Source organism: Peromyscus leucopus, chromosome 1, assembly GCF_004664715.2.
Source record: "Peromyscus leucopus breed LL Stock chromosome 1, UCI_PerLeu_2.1, whole genome shotgun sequence".
Classification (NCBI taxonomy): Eukaryota; Metazoa; Chordata; class Mammalia; order Rodentia; family Cricetidae; genus Peromyscus; species Peromyscus leucopus.
Window position 1 is genome coordinate 82,774,944 of NC_051063.1, and position 17,183 is coordinate 82,792,126.

General features: G+C 44.7%; 1 protein-coding gene across 1 annotated transcript in view; it reads left to right on the top strand.

Annotated features, from left to right (window-relative positions):
• Cog7 (component of oligomeric golgi complex 7) overlaps positions 1–17,183 on the top strand; it is a 70,716-nt gene that overhangs the window by 24,607 nt on the left and 28,926 nt on the right. The window contains exons 7-9 of the mRNA XM_028867853.2: positions 4,853–5,051; positions 12,016–12,143; positions 13,069–13,223. Coding sequence (XP_028723686.1) covers positions 4,853–5,051; positions 12,016–12,143; positions 13,069–13,223 — 482 coding nt within the window. The remainder of the gene's footprint in view (positions 1–4,852; positions 5,052–12,015; positions 12,144–13,068; positions 13,224–17,183) is intronic.

Sequence of the window (17,183 nt, forward strand, 5' to 3'; positions counted from 1 at the left end):
CAATGATTTTATAGGGAGTGTTCTCACATGCCATTGTACACATGTGGGGTCAGAGGACAACTTGTGGGAGTCAGTCCTTTCTTCCACCAGGTTGGTCTCAGGAATTGAACTTGCGATGTCAAGCTTGGCAGCAGGTTCCCAACTAAGCCATCTTGCAGGTGCAGTTTTGATTTTTTAATTTAATTTTATTTTTATTTGTGTGTGTGTGCCACATGTGGGTGGGTTCCTGAAGAGGTCAAAGGATGTCAGATCTCTTGGAGCTGGGATTAGAGGCAGTTAGCATGGGTGCTGGGAACTGAACTCAGGTCCTCTGGAAGAGCAGCATGTGCTCTTAACCACTTGGCCATCTTTCTAGCCCTCAGAAGTTCTGGTTTTGGTGAAGCCAAGTTTATCATTTTTTTTCTTTTATAGATACTGTTTTCCTTGCCCTAAAGCACCATCACTAGTCCCCAAATTGCAAAGGCATTCTAATGGTCCCGTCCAGAAGCTTATTAGGTTCTCCTGGAGCTCTATCCTCATGAGTTTTTGTGCATAGTGGAGGGCAGGTCACAAGGTCTCACCACGGATTAGTCAGGTTAACTCTGCAGCCCTCGGTCCTTAGGCCTTATCTCACTGCAGGGAAGGAGTCAGAAGATTGGCTCTATCCCAGTGGACTCTTACTTGTTAGTCTGTATACCGAGACATTTCCTGGACCTTCAGTGGCCTTTTTGTAAATGTATGCTTCAATTAGAACACACTGGGTTCATTATGCTCAGTTTTCTTTCCTTGGGGGTGACTGGACGAAAGGGGTTCTCTGGCCATTTGCCACAAAACAACGGAAGTTCAAACATGTTTTCGGAATTGAGGCTGGTTTCTTAGTCATGGAAGCAGCAAACGTGACACAGCCACAGAGCATAACAACATGCATAGATCATGCCTCATCAGTACAGAACCTCTCCTGAAGCCACAGATTGGAGGAAGATGTCTATAAAACCGCTGATAAGGGCTGATATTTAGATAGAGAACTCTAGTAACTGCACAGTGAAAAAAGGCAGATACACCAGTTTTTCAAAATGGGCTCAAGACTTGACTAGACACGTCACAGAGGAAGTTAATTCCATAGCTCCGTAAGTAAAATGTTAAAGTAACACCTAAAATTAATGAATTTAGGGGAGATATGGGCAGTGAGTTGCTGATGAGGGATTTGAGGAAGGTAAATGCCATTGGCTGGTACAGGATGGTGATACCAGCCAAGAAGAGCTGGACATGGTAGCTTATGCCTGTAATCCTAACACTCAGGAGGCTGAGGCAGGAGATCCATACCTGGGCTACATAGTGAGTTCTAGACCAGCCTGGAAAGAAAAGCGTTCAAAAAGAATGAGCAGTTGTTAGGATCTGTTCAAAGGAACGCTATAGCAACTGTTGGTAACCGGAAGAAAGGAAACTCAAGGGGAGAGTTCATCCTGGGCTAGTGGGAAATTACCAATCACAACAGGGCAGGTAAGGTAATGGGTCTTGAGAGGTCAATTGGAAATAATGAATTTCAGTTTGTAATGTTTTGAAATATGTATTTACTTTGGTGTTGAGGTCAGAGGGTGGCTTCGTGGAGTCAGTTCTCTCCTTCCACCTCTGTGCGGGTCTTGGGGATTACACTCAGGTCATCAGACTTTGAAGATGAGTGCCTTCACCCACTGAGCCATATCGCTAGCCTCGGGGTGCTTTTACGTTCCAAGTGAGAGTGATGAGCAAAGCAGATGGTTGGGAGGCTCACTCGGGACATACAAGGTGGAGTGGGATAACCATCCAGCCATTCATTATTGTTGGATTTGTATGGTTCTTCCTCTATTTCTTTATCTCAGACTCCAGCAGAGTGACTCTAAGCAGAGTATAGAATAGGATTCATGAAATGAAACAAAAGTCCATTGAAATTTCTGTGAGTCTGCTAGTTGGTGTCAGAGCGAGATCCCTTAGCATGGGCAGTTCACATTTTCTTTGAGATTTTATTTTTAGTTTTTGTATATGAGTATTTTGTCAGCATGTATATATGTATGTATGTGCCCATATGCATGCAGGCCTGCCGAGACCAAAAGAGGACATTGGATGCCCTGGGACTGGAGTTACAGAGGGTTGTGAGCTTCCATGTGGTTGCTGGGAATTGAACCCAGGTCCTCTGGAAGAGCAGCCAGTGCCTTAACTGCTGAGCCATCTCTCCAGCCCTAGACTGGATAGTTTAAACAACAGCGATAATCTCAAAATGCTGTATGCTAGAAGTTTGAAATCAAGTTGAATGCAGGGCTGGAGTCTTCTCTCCGAATCTTCCTCCCAGATGTGCTGGTTGTCCTGATGTCTTCCCACGAGGACAGCGGTCATGTAGAATCAGAGCATGCCCCTATGGTCCATTGTACCTTCACTCCCGCTTCAAAAGGATGTCTCCAAATAGAGTCATATTTAAGGTATTTGGTGGCTAAGGCTTTAGCATAACATTTTAGGGAGACAGTTCGGACTATAAGATGCCCTTCAATGTTTCATTGTCTCCGGAGGATTGCTGTAAATTTTTGTATGTTTTGTAGAGTTCACTGATGAAGTGCCTTCAGTTTTGGTCTTTATTTGGACCTCTTTTTTGAGACAGGGTCTCATGTATTCTAGGTGATTCCTGAACTCTTGGGCTTCCTGCCTCTACTCCTGTACTGGGATTGTAGGCATGGCACACCATACCAGCTGTCTGGGCATTTTTGACTACTGACTCACGATCCTGGTGAACCTTGGGTCTATTTGGAGTTTCTTTTTCCTCTGGAGCCAGTTTTGGTAGATTGCAGCTTTAGCACTGTGTCCACACGTCCAGGCCGCTGGCGGGTAGTTGTTCACGGTCCTCCTTTAGGAGCTTAGCGTGCTTTCTGCTTTTACAGAATTGGTGCTAGTGTTCCTACTTGCGTATCTGAGTTTAGTAACTTGAATACTCTGTCCTGTTTCCTAAGTTTAGGTACAGGTTATCCATTTTAGAGCTCTTTGTAAAAAAAAAAAAAAAAAAAAAAACCAGCTTCTGCAGTTGATTCTACATATCTGTTTTTTTCTTTCTCTCTGTTTCAGTAATCTTTTTCTGACTTTAGTTCAGGTTCTTCTTTTTCTAGTTCTGGTTCTTGTTTTTTCAGATAGAGTTCGTATAGCCCAAGGCTGGCCTTGTGTTTGCTGTGTAGCTAAGGATGACTTTGAACTTCTGATTTGTCTGCTCTACTTCCTAAGTGCTGCGAGTGCAGGCAGGTGCCACCACACCTAGTTCTGGTGGCATTGGGGATTGGAGCCATGTATGGTTGATAGGCAAGAACTGCCCCACCAAGCTGCATGCCTACCCTGTAGTTCTTTAATGCATGCAATTAGGTGGCTGATATGAGATCTTTAGTATATGCATTTATAGCTGTGAATTCTCCTCTTTGACCTGTTTTTGCTGCATCCTGTTAGTTTTGTTATGCTCTGTTTTAGTTTAATTTCTATTAAGGTAACTTTGAATAAAGTTTAGATTTTATTGGCTGTATAGTTTTCATTTGTATCTTTTTTGGTGTTCGGCTTTTCTTTTTTCTTTTCTTTTTTTTTGACAGGGTTTCTCTGTGTAACAGCTTTGGCTTGTAACTCGCTTTTGTAGACCAGGCTGGCCTTGAACTCACAGAGATCGCCTGCCTCTGCCTCCTGAGTGCTGGGGCTAAGGGCGCACTGCATGACATTCAGCTTCTCTAAGATTAGTTCTTTAATTAATTTATTTTTATTTTATATGTATTGGTGTTTTACTGTGGATGTCAGGTCCCCTGGAATTGGAATTATAGACAGTTGTGAGCTGCCATGTGGGTGCTGGGAACTGAATCCCGGTCCTCTGGAAGAACAGTCAGTGCTCTTAACCACTGAGCCATCTCTCCAGCTCCTCTAAGACTAATCCTTACATCTCATTTCATGTTTGTACTTATTTGGGTTATAGCAAAAAGGTATTAATCAACAAAAGGAGGTTGAGAGCATTTTCTAAACGGACATTGTACGTTATTCAAATTTTCTCAAGAGATGTAAGGAACAGAGAGTGGAAAAAGATCACTAGAGAAGTGAGCCACCTAAAGTGTACAGGTCCATGGTCCCTGAAGGCCCTTAAGAGAATGTATGTGGCCCCGGATCTGTGCAGAGAATAGAAGCGACTTCAGGCCAGGCCCTGGGTTGTGCATGACCCTCCAGCTGTGGTCAGTGTTGAAGACCCTGGGTTGTGCATGACCTTCCAGCTGTGCTCAGTGTTGAAGACCCTGGGTTGTGCATGGCCCTCCAGCTGTCTGTGGTCAGTGTTGAAGGCCCTGGGTTGTGCATGGCCCTCCAGCTGTGGTCAGTGTTGAAGGCCCTGGGTTGTGCATAGCCCTCCAGCTGTGGTCAGTGTTGAAGGCCCTGGGTTGTGCATGGCTCTCCAGCTGTCTGTGGTCAGTGTTGAAGACCCTGGGTTGTGCATGGCCCTCCAGCTGTGGTCAGTGTTGAAAACCCTGGGTTGTGCATGGCCCTCCAGCTGTGGTCAGTGTTGCTCTTTCATTGTGTTTTGCTCCTGCTCATCCTTCAGTCTCTCCGTTGTCACCTGAGTCCTTGCTGATGACTCTCTCAGTACTGTATCAGGCATTTGGCAAGGTTGAGTAAGTAGGCCAATGATAGCCGTGCTTCTCTGGCCACATTGCAGCTCCTGGCACTTTCCATTCTGTCCCCGTCCAGTCTTCCTGGTGAGGGAAACTTGGGGCTCCTACTGGCCCGTCCTGAGCAGTCCTAGGGTCTCCTTGGGAAACATCAGGAGACAGCTAGCTTATCCGGGAGGCTCCTCCCTTGCGCTCCCGTACACTGACGCACACGCCTCTCCCCACGGCAGGTTTTCAAGAACCCCCACGAGGTGGTGACGGTGCTGCTGATTCAGACCCTGGGGGCCTTGGTGCCCTCCCTGCCCATGTGCCTCAGTGCAGCGGTGGAGAGAGCGGGACCCGAGCTGGAGCTCACCAGACTGCTGGAGTTTTATGACGCCACTGCCCACTTTGCCAAGGGGCTGGAGATGGCACTGCTCCCCCACCTCCGTAAGCATTCCCACCTCCTGTCTGGCTCGTCTTTACTTGCTTTTGGGGCCTGGGCATGTTAACTGTCTCAGGTCACTGTCCGGAAGGGAAAGGGGTCACTGTTTCTCCACTCAACGTGGAAAGCTTTCCCCAGGAAATAGTGCCAGCCTGGAAGTGGGGGTTCAGTGTACTCACCTGGCCCCAGTGCTGACAGGACCACAAGCTCCAGGCAGTGACAGACACTTGTGCTGTGCCTGAGGGTGTGACAGGGGCTTAACGGGCAGCAGGCCTCAGTGGGACGATCCTCTTTTTTATAAGTCAGAACCTTAGACAGTCACCTAAACGGTAAGTTTACGAGAGCACAGGCTAGAGAGGAAAGGCTTTGAAGGACAACAGCAGCTTTGTAGCACAGGAGCCATGACAGGCCTGAAGTGACTGTGGGGAAAGTGGGCGTTCCCAGCGGCCATGGAGCAGAGCACAGCTGATCCCACTGGGCACGCGGAGTGTGGGATGCGGGCTTTCCGGCCGTTTCCACCCGTGTGAAAAGAAACACCGTGGACTTTTAGGCAGCATAGACCTCGTGACGCATGCTGCTGTCAAATCAGGAAACTGCTTCAAGAAGGCCTCCCTCTGCCGTGGGGCTGCTGTGTGTCACAGCCTTCGTTTATTTAATAGTTATTCTCTTTAATTACATTGGGTTTAATTGCCTGTACATTCCAGGGAGTGTGTTTGTTGTTCAGGTTCTGGATGATTCATAGGTGTTGTGGCACACTCACTAGTCAGGCCTCACTTGTGGGAGACGCACAGTCATATGGGTGGTTTCCAGAGGACTGTGATGCCCTGGCCCAGGTGACTAGAGAACGCTTAGCCTGGGCACTCTGCTGGAGCAGGCTGGCCGAGGTAGGGCAGAGAGCAGGTTATAAGCATTCCTCCCCAAGGATAGACTTTCTTGAAGATCTGAGAACCACCCTCTGAAGTCAGCATGACAGTTTAGATGTCTAGTAATTCCAGCCTTCCAACTGTTTTTTTTTTTGTTTTGTTTTTTTTGAGACAGGGTTTCTCTGTGTAGCTTTGCGCCTTTCCTGGGACTCACTTGGTAGCCCAGGCTGGCCTTGAACTCACAGAGATCCGCCTGGCTCTGCCTCCCAAGTGCTGGGATTAAAGGCGTGCGCCACCACCGCCCGGCTATTGTTTTAAGCCAAAAATACTTTTGGAAAGATGGATGTGGTAGTATATGCATGTATCTCAGTACTCAGTAATACATTGGGTTCAAATCTAGCCTGGGCTACATAGTTAGACCCCATCTCAAAAACAATAAGAGAGTGGGTGGTGGTGGCTTATGCCTTTAATCCCAGCACTTCAGAGGCAGAGGCAAGTGGATCTCTGAGTTTGAGGCCAGCCTGGTCTACAGAGTGAGTTCCGGGACAGCCAGGACTATACAGAGAAACCCTGTCTCGGAAAACAAAACAGAACAAAATAACCCCAGTAACAAAAAAAAAAAAAAAAAAAGCATGAAAATGATTTATAACTTCATCATTAAGAAAGAGGGCAGGGCAGTGGTGGTGCACGCCTTTAATCCCAGCACTCGGGAGGCAGAGGCAGGCGGATCTCTGTGAGTTCCAGGCCATCCTGGTCTACAAAGCGAGTTCCAGGAAAGGCGCAAAGCTACACAGAGAAACCCTGTCTCAAAAAACAAAACAAAACAAAAAACAAACAAACAAACAAACAAACAAAAAGAGGTAGTGGTCAAATTCTGTTCTATTCCTCCCAGCGTTCATATGTAAATGCACACTGAAGCTGGGCTTGCTGGCATATGCCTGTAATCCTGGTCCTTAGAAGACTGAAGCAGGAGGATTGTGAGTTTGAGGTCACTGGACTACATAGTGAGTTCAAGACCGGCCTGAGATATGTAGTGAAATTCTGTCTCAAAACTCCAACTTGCTTCAACAATTAAATAAATGCATACTATTTGCAAGCATTAATATAAATATTTAATATATACTATATATAAAATATATTTAACATACTTTATAAATATTTAACACATACTACACTATATAATGTGTAACTACTATGTTATTGCATTAAACATATTTAATGTATTATGTATTGATATTATATGCATATATGCTATACTATAATTATATAGTCCATAAATATTTTATTTATTTATTTATTGTGGCAGGTTATGTAGCTCTGCTGGCCTGTGTGGAACTCACTATGTAGACCAGGCAGATCTCAAACTCACGATGATCCACGTGACTCCGTTTCATAAGTATTAGGATTAAAGCATGAGCCACCATGCCTGTCAAAATATTTTAAAATATTGGTGGTATATAATCTTACATTCTTTTTGATTTCAAAATAATATAGTGGGGGCTGGGAGGTACTCAGCTGGTGAAGGGCCTGCCTCTGAGTATGAGGACCTGAATTTGGCTCTAGCACCCATGTGGAAAAAGGGAGGTACAATATCTCATGCTTTTAACTCGAGTACTGGGAAAACAGATGGGAGGCTTCCTCACTGGGCAGCTAGTCTAGCCTAATTGGTGAGCTGCAGGCCAGTGAGAGACCCTGTCTCAAAGGAGGTGGATGATATACCTGAGGACACCCAGCCTTGTTCTCTGGCTTCCACATGTGTTCACACACATTTAAGGAAGGATAATAGAATGAGTATTTTCTTAGGTTATTATCCTAAAACATGGCTTCTAATGACTGGTTCATGACTGTGACATACATTTTCTTGTTTGTTTGTTTTGAGACATGGTCTACATAGCTCTGGCTGTCTTGGAACTCTATGTAGACCAGGCTAACCTTGAACTCACTGTATCCTCCTGTATCTGCCTCCTGAGTGCTGGGATTAAAGGCGTGCAGTGGCGTGCTTGACCCTATGGCATTCTTTTTTTTTTTTTTTTTTAGCTACTATTGAAGTAAAACCCCACAAACTGTCTCAGGAGAGTTTCTGACCCACCCTGAGGTTTTCGAAGTGTAGAGCTGCAGTTGCTATGCCCAGGACAATTTAGAGGTGCCCATCACACTTGTGTCTTCTGCTGTCCCTTAGGGTGAGTGGTGCCGCCCCCGGCCATCCTCCCCCCAGCATTGTGTTCTTTATTTCTTCCTTCAGTTCCTGGTTCTTAGATAATTAATGATGTATCACTTTAAATTTTTTACTTTGGTTTTTAATGTTTGAAAATTATCTGTTTGGAGATTTAATCTATTTTTCATTAATTTTTTAGAGCAGTTCATTTAAAGCAATGCATTATTGAATACATGTATAAAAAGCAATAAAATATGTGTTGCAAAAATTTCTGATAAAGAATCTATAATACAAATGAAAGTTTCCTCTGATGCCACTGTTGAGAATTTAGCATATGTTCCTAAAAGATTTTTATATGGTGAACTTCCCCCCTTATTTATATGATATGTTACAGGTATATTTTTTACCTTTTATCTTTAACTTTTTTTGTTATTTAATAGTTAATGCAGATACATGATACAATTTAAAATATATGAAAGACTATACAATAGAAAACAATTTAAAAAAAATTTAGGTTCATTTTTCCCTTATTTTTATTTTTTCATGTGTATGGGTATTTTGACTAAATGTGATAAACACACACACACACACACACACACACACACACACACACATATGCATCATGTATGTGCCTGGTGGACAGAAGAGGGTGCTGGGTCCCTAAGAGCTAGAATACAGATGGTTGTGACTCTCCATGTGGGTGTTGGGAACTGAACCCAGGTCCTCTGTAAGAGGAGTGATAATCACCACTGAGCCACCTCTCCATCTCTTAACTTCATGATCACTAGGCCATGTCTATTTATTACACAGAATCTTGACAATACAAGAAAACAGTCATCCTTAACTTGCCATCTAGGAATAACATTTTTGTATATATGAGTGTGTATGTGTATATACTAAATTTGCATTGTTTTTGGCTTTTTGAGACAAGGTCTCATTTAGTTCAGTCTGGCCTTTAACTCACTATGTAGCTGAGGGTGACCATGAACTCCTGATCCTCCTTAGTTATTGGGATTACAGATATGTACCACTGTACCCAGCTTTTATAATATGTTTATAATAGGTTGTTGCCATTATCATACCCAAGCATTTAATATCTAGTATATAGCTTGTATTCAGAGTTTGCCAGCTCTACAGAGATCTTCCTAGCTGCTTCCTCCTCTGTCTCCCTCTGAGAGCCAGGTTAGTATATGTGCATTACATTTGATTGACCTCTCTTTACTTTCTTAATCTAAGAGTCATTTTATCTTTGTTTCTTTGTGACAGTGACATCTTTGAAGAAGATGGTTTTCCTGTAGAATTTACCACACCCTAAAATGCTGTCTTTTCCTATTATTGTTAGCTCTATATTAAACATTTTGACATCATATATTGCCCTGCTACTAACGTGAGACTCCTGTTGCATCCCAGCAGGAGCCACAGCGTCCAGTTGACACGACAGGCTGGGTTAATCACTTGGTAAATGAGTCTGCAAGGTCACTCCATTGTTGTTCCTTTTTCCTTTTTGTCATTCTTGGTTTTATTTTTTGAGACAGGGTTTTTTCTCTGTAGTCTTGGCTGTCCTGGAACTTGCTTTGTAGACCAGGCTGGCCTTGAACTCATGGAGACCCACCTGCCTTTGCCTCCCAAGTGCTGGGATTAAAGGTGTGCACCACCAATGCCTTATTGTAATACATTTTCATTATCCATCAGTTGAAGGCCATTTAGTCATTTCTATTTTCTGGCTATTGTGAATAGAGAAATAATGAACATGATGGGGCACAAATCTGTAGAGTAGAATGTCAAGTCATTTGGGCATATGTTGTAGAATATTATGTTAAGGTGTGTTACTTTTGTTTATATTGCATTTGTTTAACTCTGTGCCTGTCTAAAACACCTGATGGTCTAATAAAGAGCCAAATGGCCAACAGTGAGGAAAAAGGATAGGCAGGGCTGGCAGGCAGAGAGAATATATAGAAGGAGAAATACGAAAGGAGATTGAAGGAGTAGCCAGAGAAGGAGGAGGACCCAGGGGTCAGCCACCCAGCTACACAGCAAGCCATGGAGTAAGAGTAAGATTTACAGAAGTAAGAGAATGGGAAAAGCCCAGAGGCAAAAGGTAGATGGGATAATTTAAGGAAAGCTGGCAAGAAACAAGCCAAGCTAAGGTCAGGTATTTATAGCTAAGAATAAGCCTCTGTGAGTGATTTATTTGGGAGCTGGGTGATGGGCCCCCCAAAAGAGCAAAAGCAAACAACAGGCATATGCCAAGGAGTGGTGTATCTGCGTCATAGAGTGGAGTCCCCACACTGATTCCAGAGTGGCTGCATCAGTTTGCCTCTTCCCACCGGTAGTGAAGGAGGGTTTCTCCTTCTCTACAACCTTGCCAGTATTTGTCGTCAGCTGTTTTGTTATGTTAGCCATTCTGACTGGGGTGAGATGAAATCTCAGTTATTTTCATTTGCATTTCCCTAATTGCTCAGAATGATAAATACCTTTTAAGGTATTATTAGCCATTTTTCTTTCCTCTGTTGAGAACTCTGTTTAGATCCCTAGCCCATTTTTTTAGTTGGATCATTTGTTTTCTTGACTCTGTTTTTTGAATTTGTTTTATATTCTGAATATTAATCTTCTGTCAGATGTGTGGCTGGCAGAAATTCTCACCCATGCTGTGGTTTCTTCTTCACTTGATTATTCCTTTAGCTGTGCAGAAGCTTTTTAGTTTTATGAGGTCACACTTGCCAATTGTTGCCCTCAATCCCTAGGCAAATGCAGTCCTGTTCAGAACGTCCTTTCCTACACTGAATATGTTTTCTAGTAGTTTTAGTGGTTCAGATTTCAAATTGAGATCTTTGATCCTCTTGGATCTCATTTTTTTGCAGGGTGATAGATATGTGTCTAATCTGATTCTTTTACGTGTGGAGATGCAGTTTCCCTAGCCCTGTGTATAGCTCCTTCTCAAGATCACTGCAGATGAAGAGTGTGTGTGTGTGTGTGTGTGTGTGTGTGTGTGTGTGTGTGTGTGTTTCACCTATAGAGCCTCTTCTCTATAGCCACACATATGGAGGTCAGAGAACAATTATGGAAGCCAATTCTCTCTTACCATGTGGGACCCAGGAATCAAACTCACATCATTAGGCTTGGCAGCAAGTGCCTTTCCCTGCTGCGAGCCATTTCACTGGCCCCTGATAAGTGTTGATTTTTTGTTTGTTTGTTTTGAAGCAGAGTTTCTCTGTGTAACAGTTCTAGCTGTCCTGGATCTCGCTCTGTAGACCAGGCTGGCCTCGAACTCACAGAGAGCCGCCTGCCTCTGCCTCCCAAGTGCTGGGATTAAAGGTGTGTGCCACCACTGCTTGGCATGTTGTTTGTTTTTAAGATTTATTTGTATTATTTTAAATTATGTGTATGTATGTGGTTATGTGCACATGAGTATAGATGCCCATGGAGGCCAGAGGCATTAGAGCTGGAGTTAAAGATGACTGAGAGCAACCTCATTTGGGTGCTGGGGACCAAACTCAGGTCCTTTGAAAGAGTAGAATATGCTCTTAACTGCTGAACCATCTTTCTACTCCTGGTTTGGTGTTTTGAGACAGAGTCTCATGTAGCCTAGGCTGGCCTCAAACTCACTGTGTAGCCAAGGATGACCTGGAATGCCTCCTCCTGTAACCTCTACCTGACATTGTGAACATATATCACTGCTTCCAGGCCCAGGAGTTTTCACCTGAATCTGGGTCTTTGCTGTGATGGCTCTGAGCTCTCTAGGGGCATGGTGTCTGTAATACTACTTGTAGCAAACAACACACAAAGCCCAGATCTTTGCTCTGGGATCACAGAGGCTTCCATGACCGAGAAAGCAGATACATGCAGGGTATGCGGATCAGGGAGTGTTCCATGAGGGTACCCTTTACTATTGCTTTCCAGCAACCAGTTCTAGATTATTTGCCTATGATTTTAATTTCTTGTTCCCTACAGAGGACCACAACCTGGTGAAAGTGGTGGAGCTGGTGGATGCTGTGTATGGTCCATATAAACCCTACCAGCTAAAGTATGGCGACATGGAGGAGAACAACCTTCTTATACAGATCAGTGCTGTGCCTCTGGTAATGTCTGATAATGCTGCAGGACTAGCCGTTTATCAAGCATTCTCTGTGCTAGGCTCTTGGCTCTGTGTAGCGGAGGGTTGGGGTGGGATCAAGTTTATATGAGAGGGAAGCGAGGAGGAAGAAGCAAGCTGGGTGGCTTTCCATGCCTCATGGACTCTTGCAGCCCAAATATGAAATGATGCTACCAAAGTGCTTCCATTTTCATCTCAAATCCCCAGTTAAAAGGCAAAGCAAACAAAATAGACTTAAATTTTAACTCTCTATCATCTCTTCAGCTTAGTGATTCTGTCTTAAGTTGTTTTTTTGCCTTTTGTCCTAAGGGTTTCAGAGCAGGTACCGTGTGTGGGCACCGAGGGGTCAAGGCCATCTCTGTGTCACATAAGTGTTTGTTCTCAGGTCGTTTGAGGTGTCCAGCGTGAGCTGAGCTGCTACAGAAGCATTGCTTGAACGTTGAAGCCTGCAGCCTCTAGGGACCTACTTAGGAAGTTTGCCCTCCTCAGTTCTGTTCTTGCCCTGCAGGAGACATTCCCCTCTGTCACAGGGAAGGAAGTTTATCCTAGCTATAGGGATGGAAGGTGAAGAACCATTTTAATAATCAGAAAAAGGGGAAAGAAAGATGAGGATGAGCTAGCTAAGTTTTGGTTGTATTTTTCTGCCAGGAGTTAATTTCTGTGCTGTCATGGCCACATAAACTGCTGACCATCCATGTTTGTGTATGTGTGTGTGTTTGTGTGTGTGTGTCTGGCTCAGGCTCTTGAAGAGCCATCGAAGTTGGGGATGGTATTTTTTAGGTGACTTAGCCACAGATGAGTGGGCTTGTCAGTCATCCCGTGTAAATGCTGGTGGGTTCTCTGTGCTAATGGGATCCAGACCAGCATTCTCGAGTCTAATGAGCTTTTGTCTGTCTCTGTCTACTGCCCAGGAGCACGGGGAAGTGATAGACTGCGTTCAGGAGCTGAGCCACTCTGTGCATAAGCTCTTTGGCCTGGCGTCTGCAGCTGTTGACAGATGTGCTAGATTCACCAATGGTTTGGGGACCTGTGGACTGCTGACAGCCTTGAAATCCCTCTTTGCCAAGTAAGGCTGAGGGAGCTGGGGGCAGGGCTGGCTGCCTTGGAGGGTTGTGTCTGTTCCAATTGAGAGTATAGCTGTGTTCCTGCTGTGAACCTTTGGGAGACACCTGTACCTGAGCCCAAGAGGATGTTCTTAAGGTGCTCAGTGGGGCATCATTTGCATAGGTGGAGCGCTGGAAGTTATCAACATGTCCATCCAGTGGGCTATGACTAAACACATCATTTAAAAATGTCAGGTGAGCCGGGCGGTGGTGTCGCACACCTTTAATCCCAGCAAAGAGGCAGAGGCAGGCAGATGTCTGTGAATTTGAGGCCAATCGGATCTGCATAGTTTGAGGCCAAGTAGGGCTATGTTGAGAGACCCTGTCTCAGAAAAACCAAAACCAAACACACACACACACACACACACACACACACACACACACACACACACACACAAATAATAATAATAATAATAATAATAATAATAATAAAAGTAAAATAAAAAAGTGATGTAAATAGCCTATAGGTGAAATAAGCTACTTACAGAACGTCATCCATCTGAAATGCCCAGAACAGGCAAGTTTATAGAGAGAAGCGGCTTCTTGCTTGCCTGGGAAGACAGAGGAGATGGAGGGGACTGTTAAGGGGTTGGAGTGTCGTCAGAGGCAGAGTGTGATTTGCATACATAAGGACTCCATGTAACTACCCAGTACCCCAAAAGTAAAACCAAAAGCTTGTTACTGAAAGAAAAAGAAAAAAGAGACAGTTTAGTCACATTTTGTCAGAAGAATAAGGAAGGAGCATGAGGCTGGGTCCTCTGGCCAGGTCCCTGAGGATGGGGGTCCTTGGGAGCCGACATCCTCCAGTCTTTATATAATGTCTTTTGATCGCCCTGCCCCATCTCTGTTCTCTCCAATCTCCCCCCACTTTCCTCCCAACCTCATGTGCTCTTCCTTCTGTATACCCAGGGACTGCTTGGCACTGCCAGTGTGCACATGTGTGCCAGGCCACTTACTGGCACATGGTAGCCTCTTGGGGGCTTCTTCTTAGAAGAAAACTGACTCTCCTTCCCCCTGCAGCCATCAGTGGCCAACAGCTCCTCAGCTAGGGGTGGAGTTTCCCGGCTCCTCCCGCCCCTGTGCTTGGACTTCGTCGGGCTTGCTCTTGTGTAGATGTGCTGTCAAGCATGCAGTCACAGCTTCTGTGAGTTCACGTGGGCATGGTGCTGTCGTGTCCAGCACATGCTGTTATTTCTCTGCAGACGTCCACTACCTCTGGCACTTACAGTCCTCCATTTCTCTCTGATGACCCCTGGGTCTGGGGTCAGGGATGAAAGAGCTGCCTCCTTTAGAGATGGACACCCCACAGCCTCCTGTTCTGTGCACATTGATAGACTGTGAGTCTCTGCACTAATCTCCATCTCCAGTAAAAAGAAGCTGCTCTGGTGAGGACTGAGAGGCACACTGACCCATGGGTCTAAAGAGACAATTTAGTTGAGTGATACCACTAGGTTTTCCTTAGAGCCTGTGACCTAGACAACCACAGGTGTTTGCCGATGTTAGCAGTACAAGGCAGTGCATGAGTTTCATCTTGTGGATCTGCTCTTAAGTCCATTTAGAAAGTACTTGATTACTCCTGTAATATTCATGCAACTCTTACACTAGTAGGCATGTCTTGCCCTAGACGCCACACGCTATCAAAAAAACCAAAAACCAAAAACAAAAACAAAAACAACAAAACAACAGAGTTAGATATGGGTTGTGTCTTTTTGAGTTGTTGGTTGGTGGAGTCCCATAGACTCCTCCAAACAGTATGGATTATTGCTATTGCTCTTGGTTATCTTTCTGAATTTGATTGTAAGACCCTGCTTCTGAAAACATTACAGATTTGAGTCTCAGGATATGGGGAAACCAAACTGGCTCCAGCTGGGAAGCTTCACCCCACTGGATAGCTTTCATAGTGCTGGAAGGATCTATGCACACTACCTCGGGGTGTGCAGAGAAAAGTAGTCAACAGTCTTACCCAGCTGTGAACTTGATGAACTGCACATACACTGTTATGTTCTCCAAGGACCCCTCTGTGGAAATCTGTTTCTCCACGAAGTTGCCCTGTATTTCCAGGCTCATTTACTGAACTGAATGCTGTTTTGCTTAGGAGGTTAGGGAGCTCTTGTCATTCCAGAAATACCAGGCTTGCCCCTGTGAGCCCCATGTTCTTGGCTGTGGCCATCAGCCCCACCCCAGGCAGCCCTGTTGAGGCCTTACGGGTTAGAAGTTTGTCCAGATGAACCTTGGTGTGTGTCTGGAAAGAGAGAGGTATTACTAGCAAGTGTAGTGTTTACTTATTTAGTTATTATTTTGGGTTGACTTTGTGTTTGGATGTTTTGCCTGCATGTCTGTTGGTACACCACGTGCTTGTCTGCTATCCCTGGAGGTTGGAAGGCAGCATTGATCCCTTGGAACTGCACTTACAGATTGTGGGTGCCGGGAACTGAACCCAGGTTTCTGTAGGAGCAGCCAGTGCTCTTAATCACTGGGCCAAGTTTCCAGGTGACCCCTACTCTGCCTCTTTTTAAAAACCTCTTCCCGTCCTGCCATCATCAGGATTTTGTGGGTAGAGAGCTTTTCTTTTGAGATCTAAAAACTATTCTGTAAGGTAGTAGAAATAATGCTTTTAGACATAGTTCTCCCCCAGTATAAAACACACAAAATGTAAAACTATGCCCTGCTTCCATTAGCTTTCAGTTCTTTCCACAGAGGTAGCATGCTGGAACACTTTCTTTTTGGTTTTCTGATTCTTCTTTGCAAACGAGTAAGACTTGATCAACTTTATCACCTCCCTGCTATGAAAATGAGGTCTTGAGCTTTCCTTTAGCTCTTACTCCTCTGAGCACTTACCAGATTTACTTTTCTCCTGTTTGTTGTTTTCATGATTGAAAAATAATTTATATTTGCATTAAAATTTACTGTATGCCAAAGTATATGGGGCAGTGAGGTCACTGTCTCTGGAATTTGGATATTACCAATATCGCTGAGTTTATAAATGGAGTTGAAGCTAATTTTATCAGGGTTCAAGTGTCGGGGGAGAGGAGGACTTGGGGCGGGGTGGGAAGATGGGGCAGAATGAACGTCCTGACGTGTGCTCTGGCCCTGCACACTAAGTTAGCCCATACAAGGCTACAAAGAGTGACTTCACAGCTGTGGAAGGCACGAGGTGCTGGAACTGGCTCAGTCTGGGCTCAGCCTGGTCCTGGCACCTTAGGACCTGAGTTTCAGAGTCGTTGCTTCCCGTAAACTAACGGCAGTGAATGGGAAAGATTATAGTTGATGTCTCTACCAGTGAATAGCTCTCTGGTGGTGGACACTTGAAACTGTATATTCTGAAAGCGAACCAAAGAGTCTAATCTATTATATAAATAATGGGGTAAAATCTACAGTGTGTTCTGCATTCTGGACTGAGGGACAGTGAAATCCCCTGTCTGCTCAGCAGCCCAGGAGTAGCCTGTTCTTGTCACGTTTGTCATAGTTGCTAGCTGCTGGCAGTTGTTTAATTTCCCACAACGGAAGCAGTTCTGCCCCTGACTTTTCCTGCCAGTCTGCTCTGGAGGCCTCTGCTTGGAAGGTCTTTGCGAAGGGAGTTGAGTGGTTGGGGAGTGTCTGCAGGTTGTGGAGTGTCCGAGGTCAGGTCTTCACTTCAAAGGGATGGCTTTTCTTGACTACACAGCCTCCCTCTCAGGCCCAGGCATCACATTCTGCTCTGTTCGAGGGAGGTTAGCCTTCTTGTGATGCACAGGTGTTCTAAGGACACAGCCCCCACCTCCACCCCGGGACATAGCAAGGAAATTTACATTCTTAAAAGCATACCTCACCAAGAACTTTCATTACATGCTTTTCAGAGATCGTATGCTATTTCATTTATTTGTAAGATGATATAGAAGCCATCATTAAATCCATTTTAGAGATGAGAAAACTGAGGTCTGAAG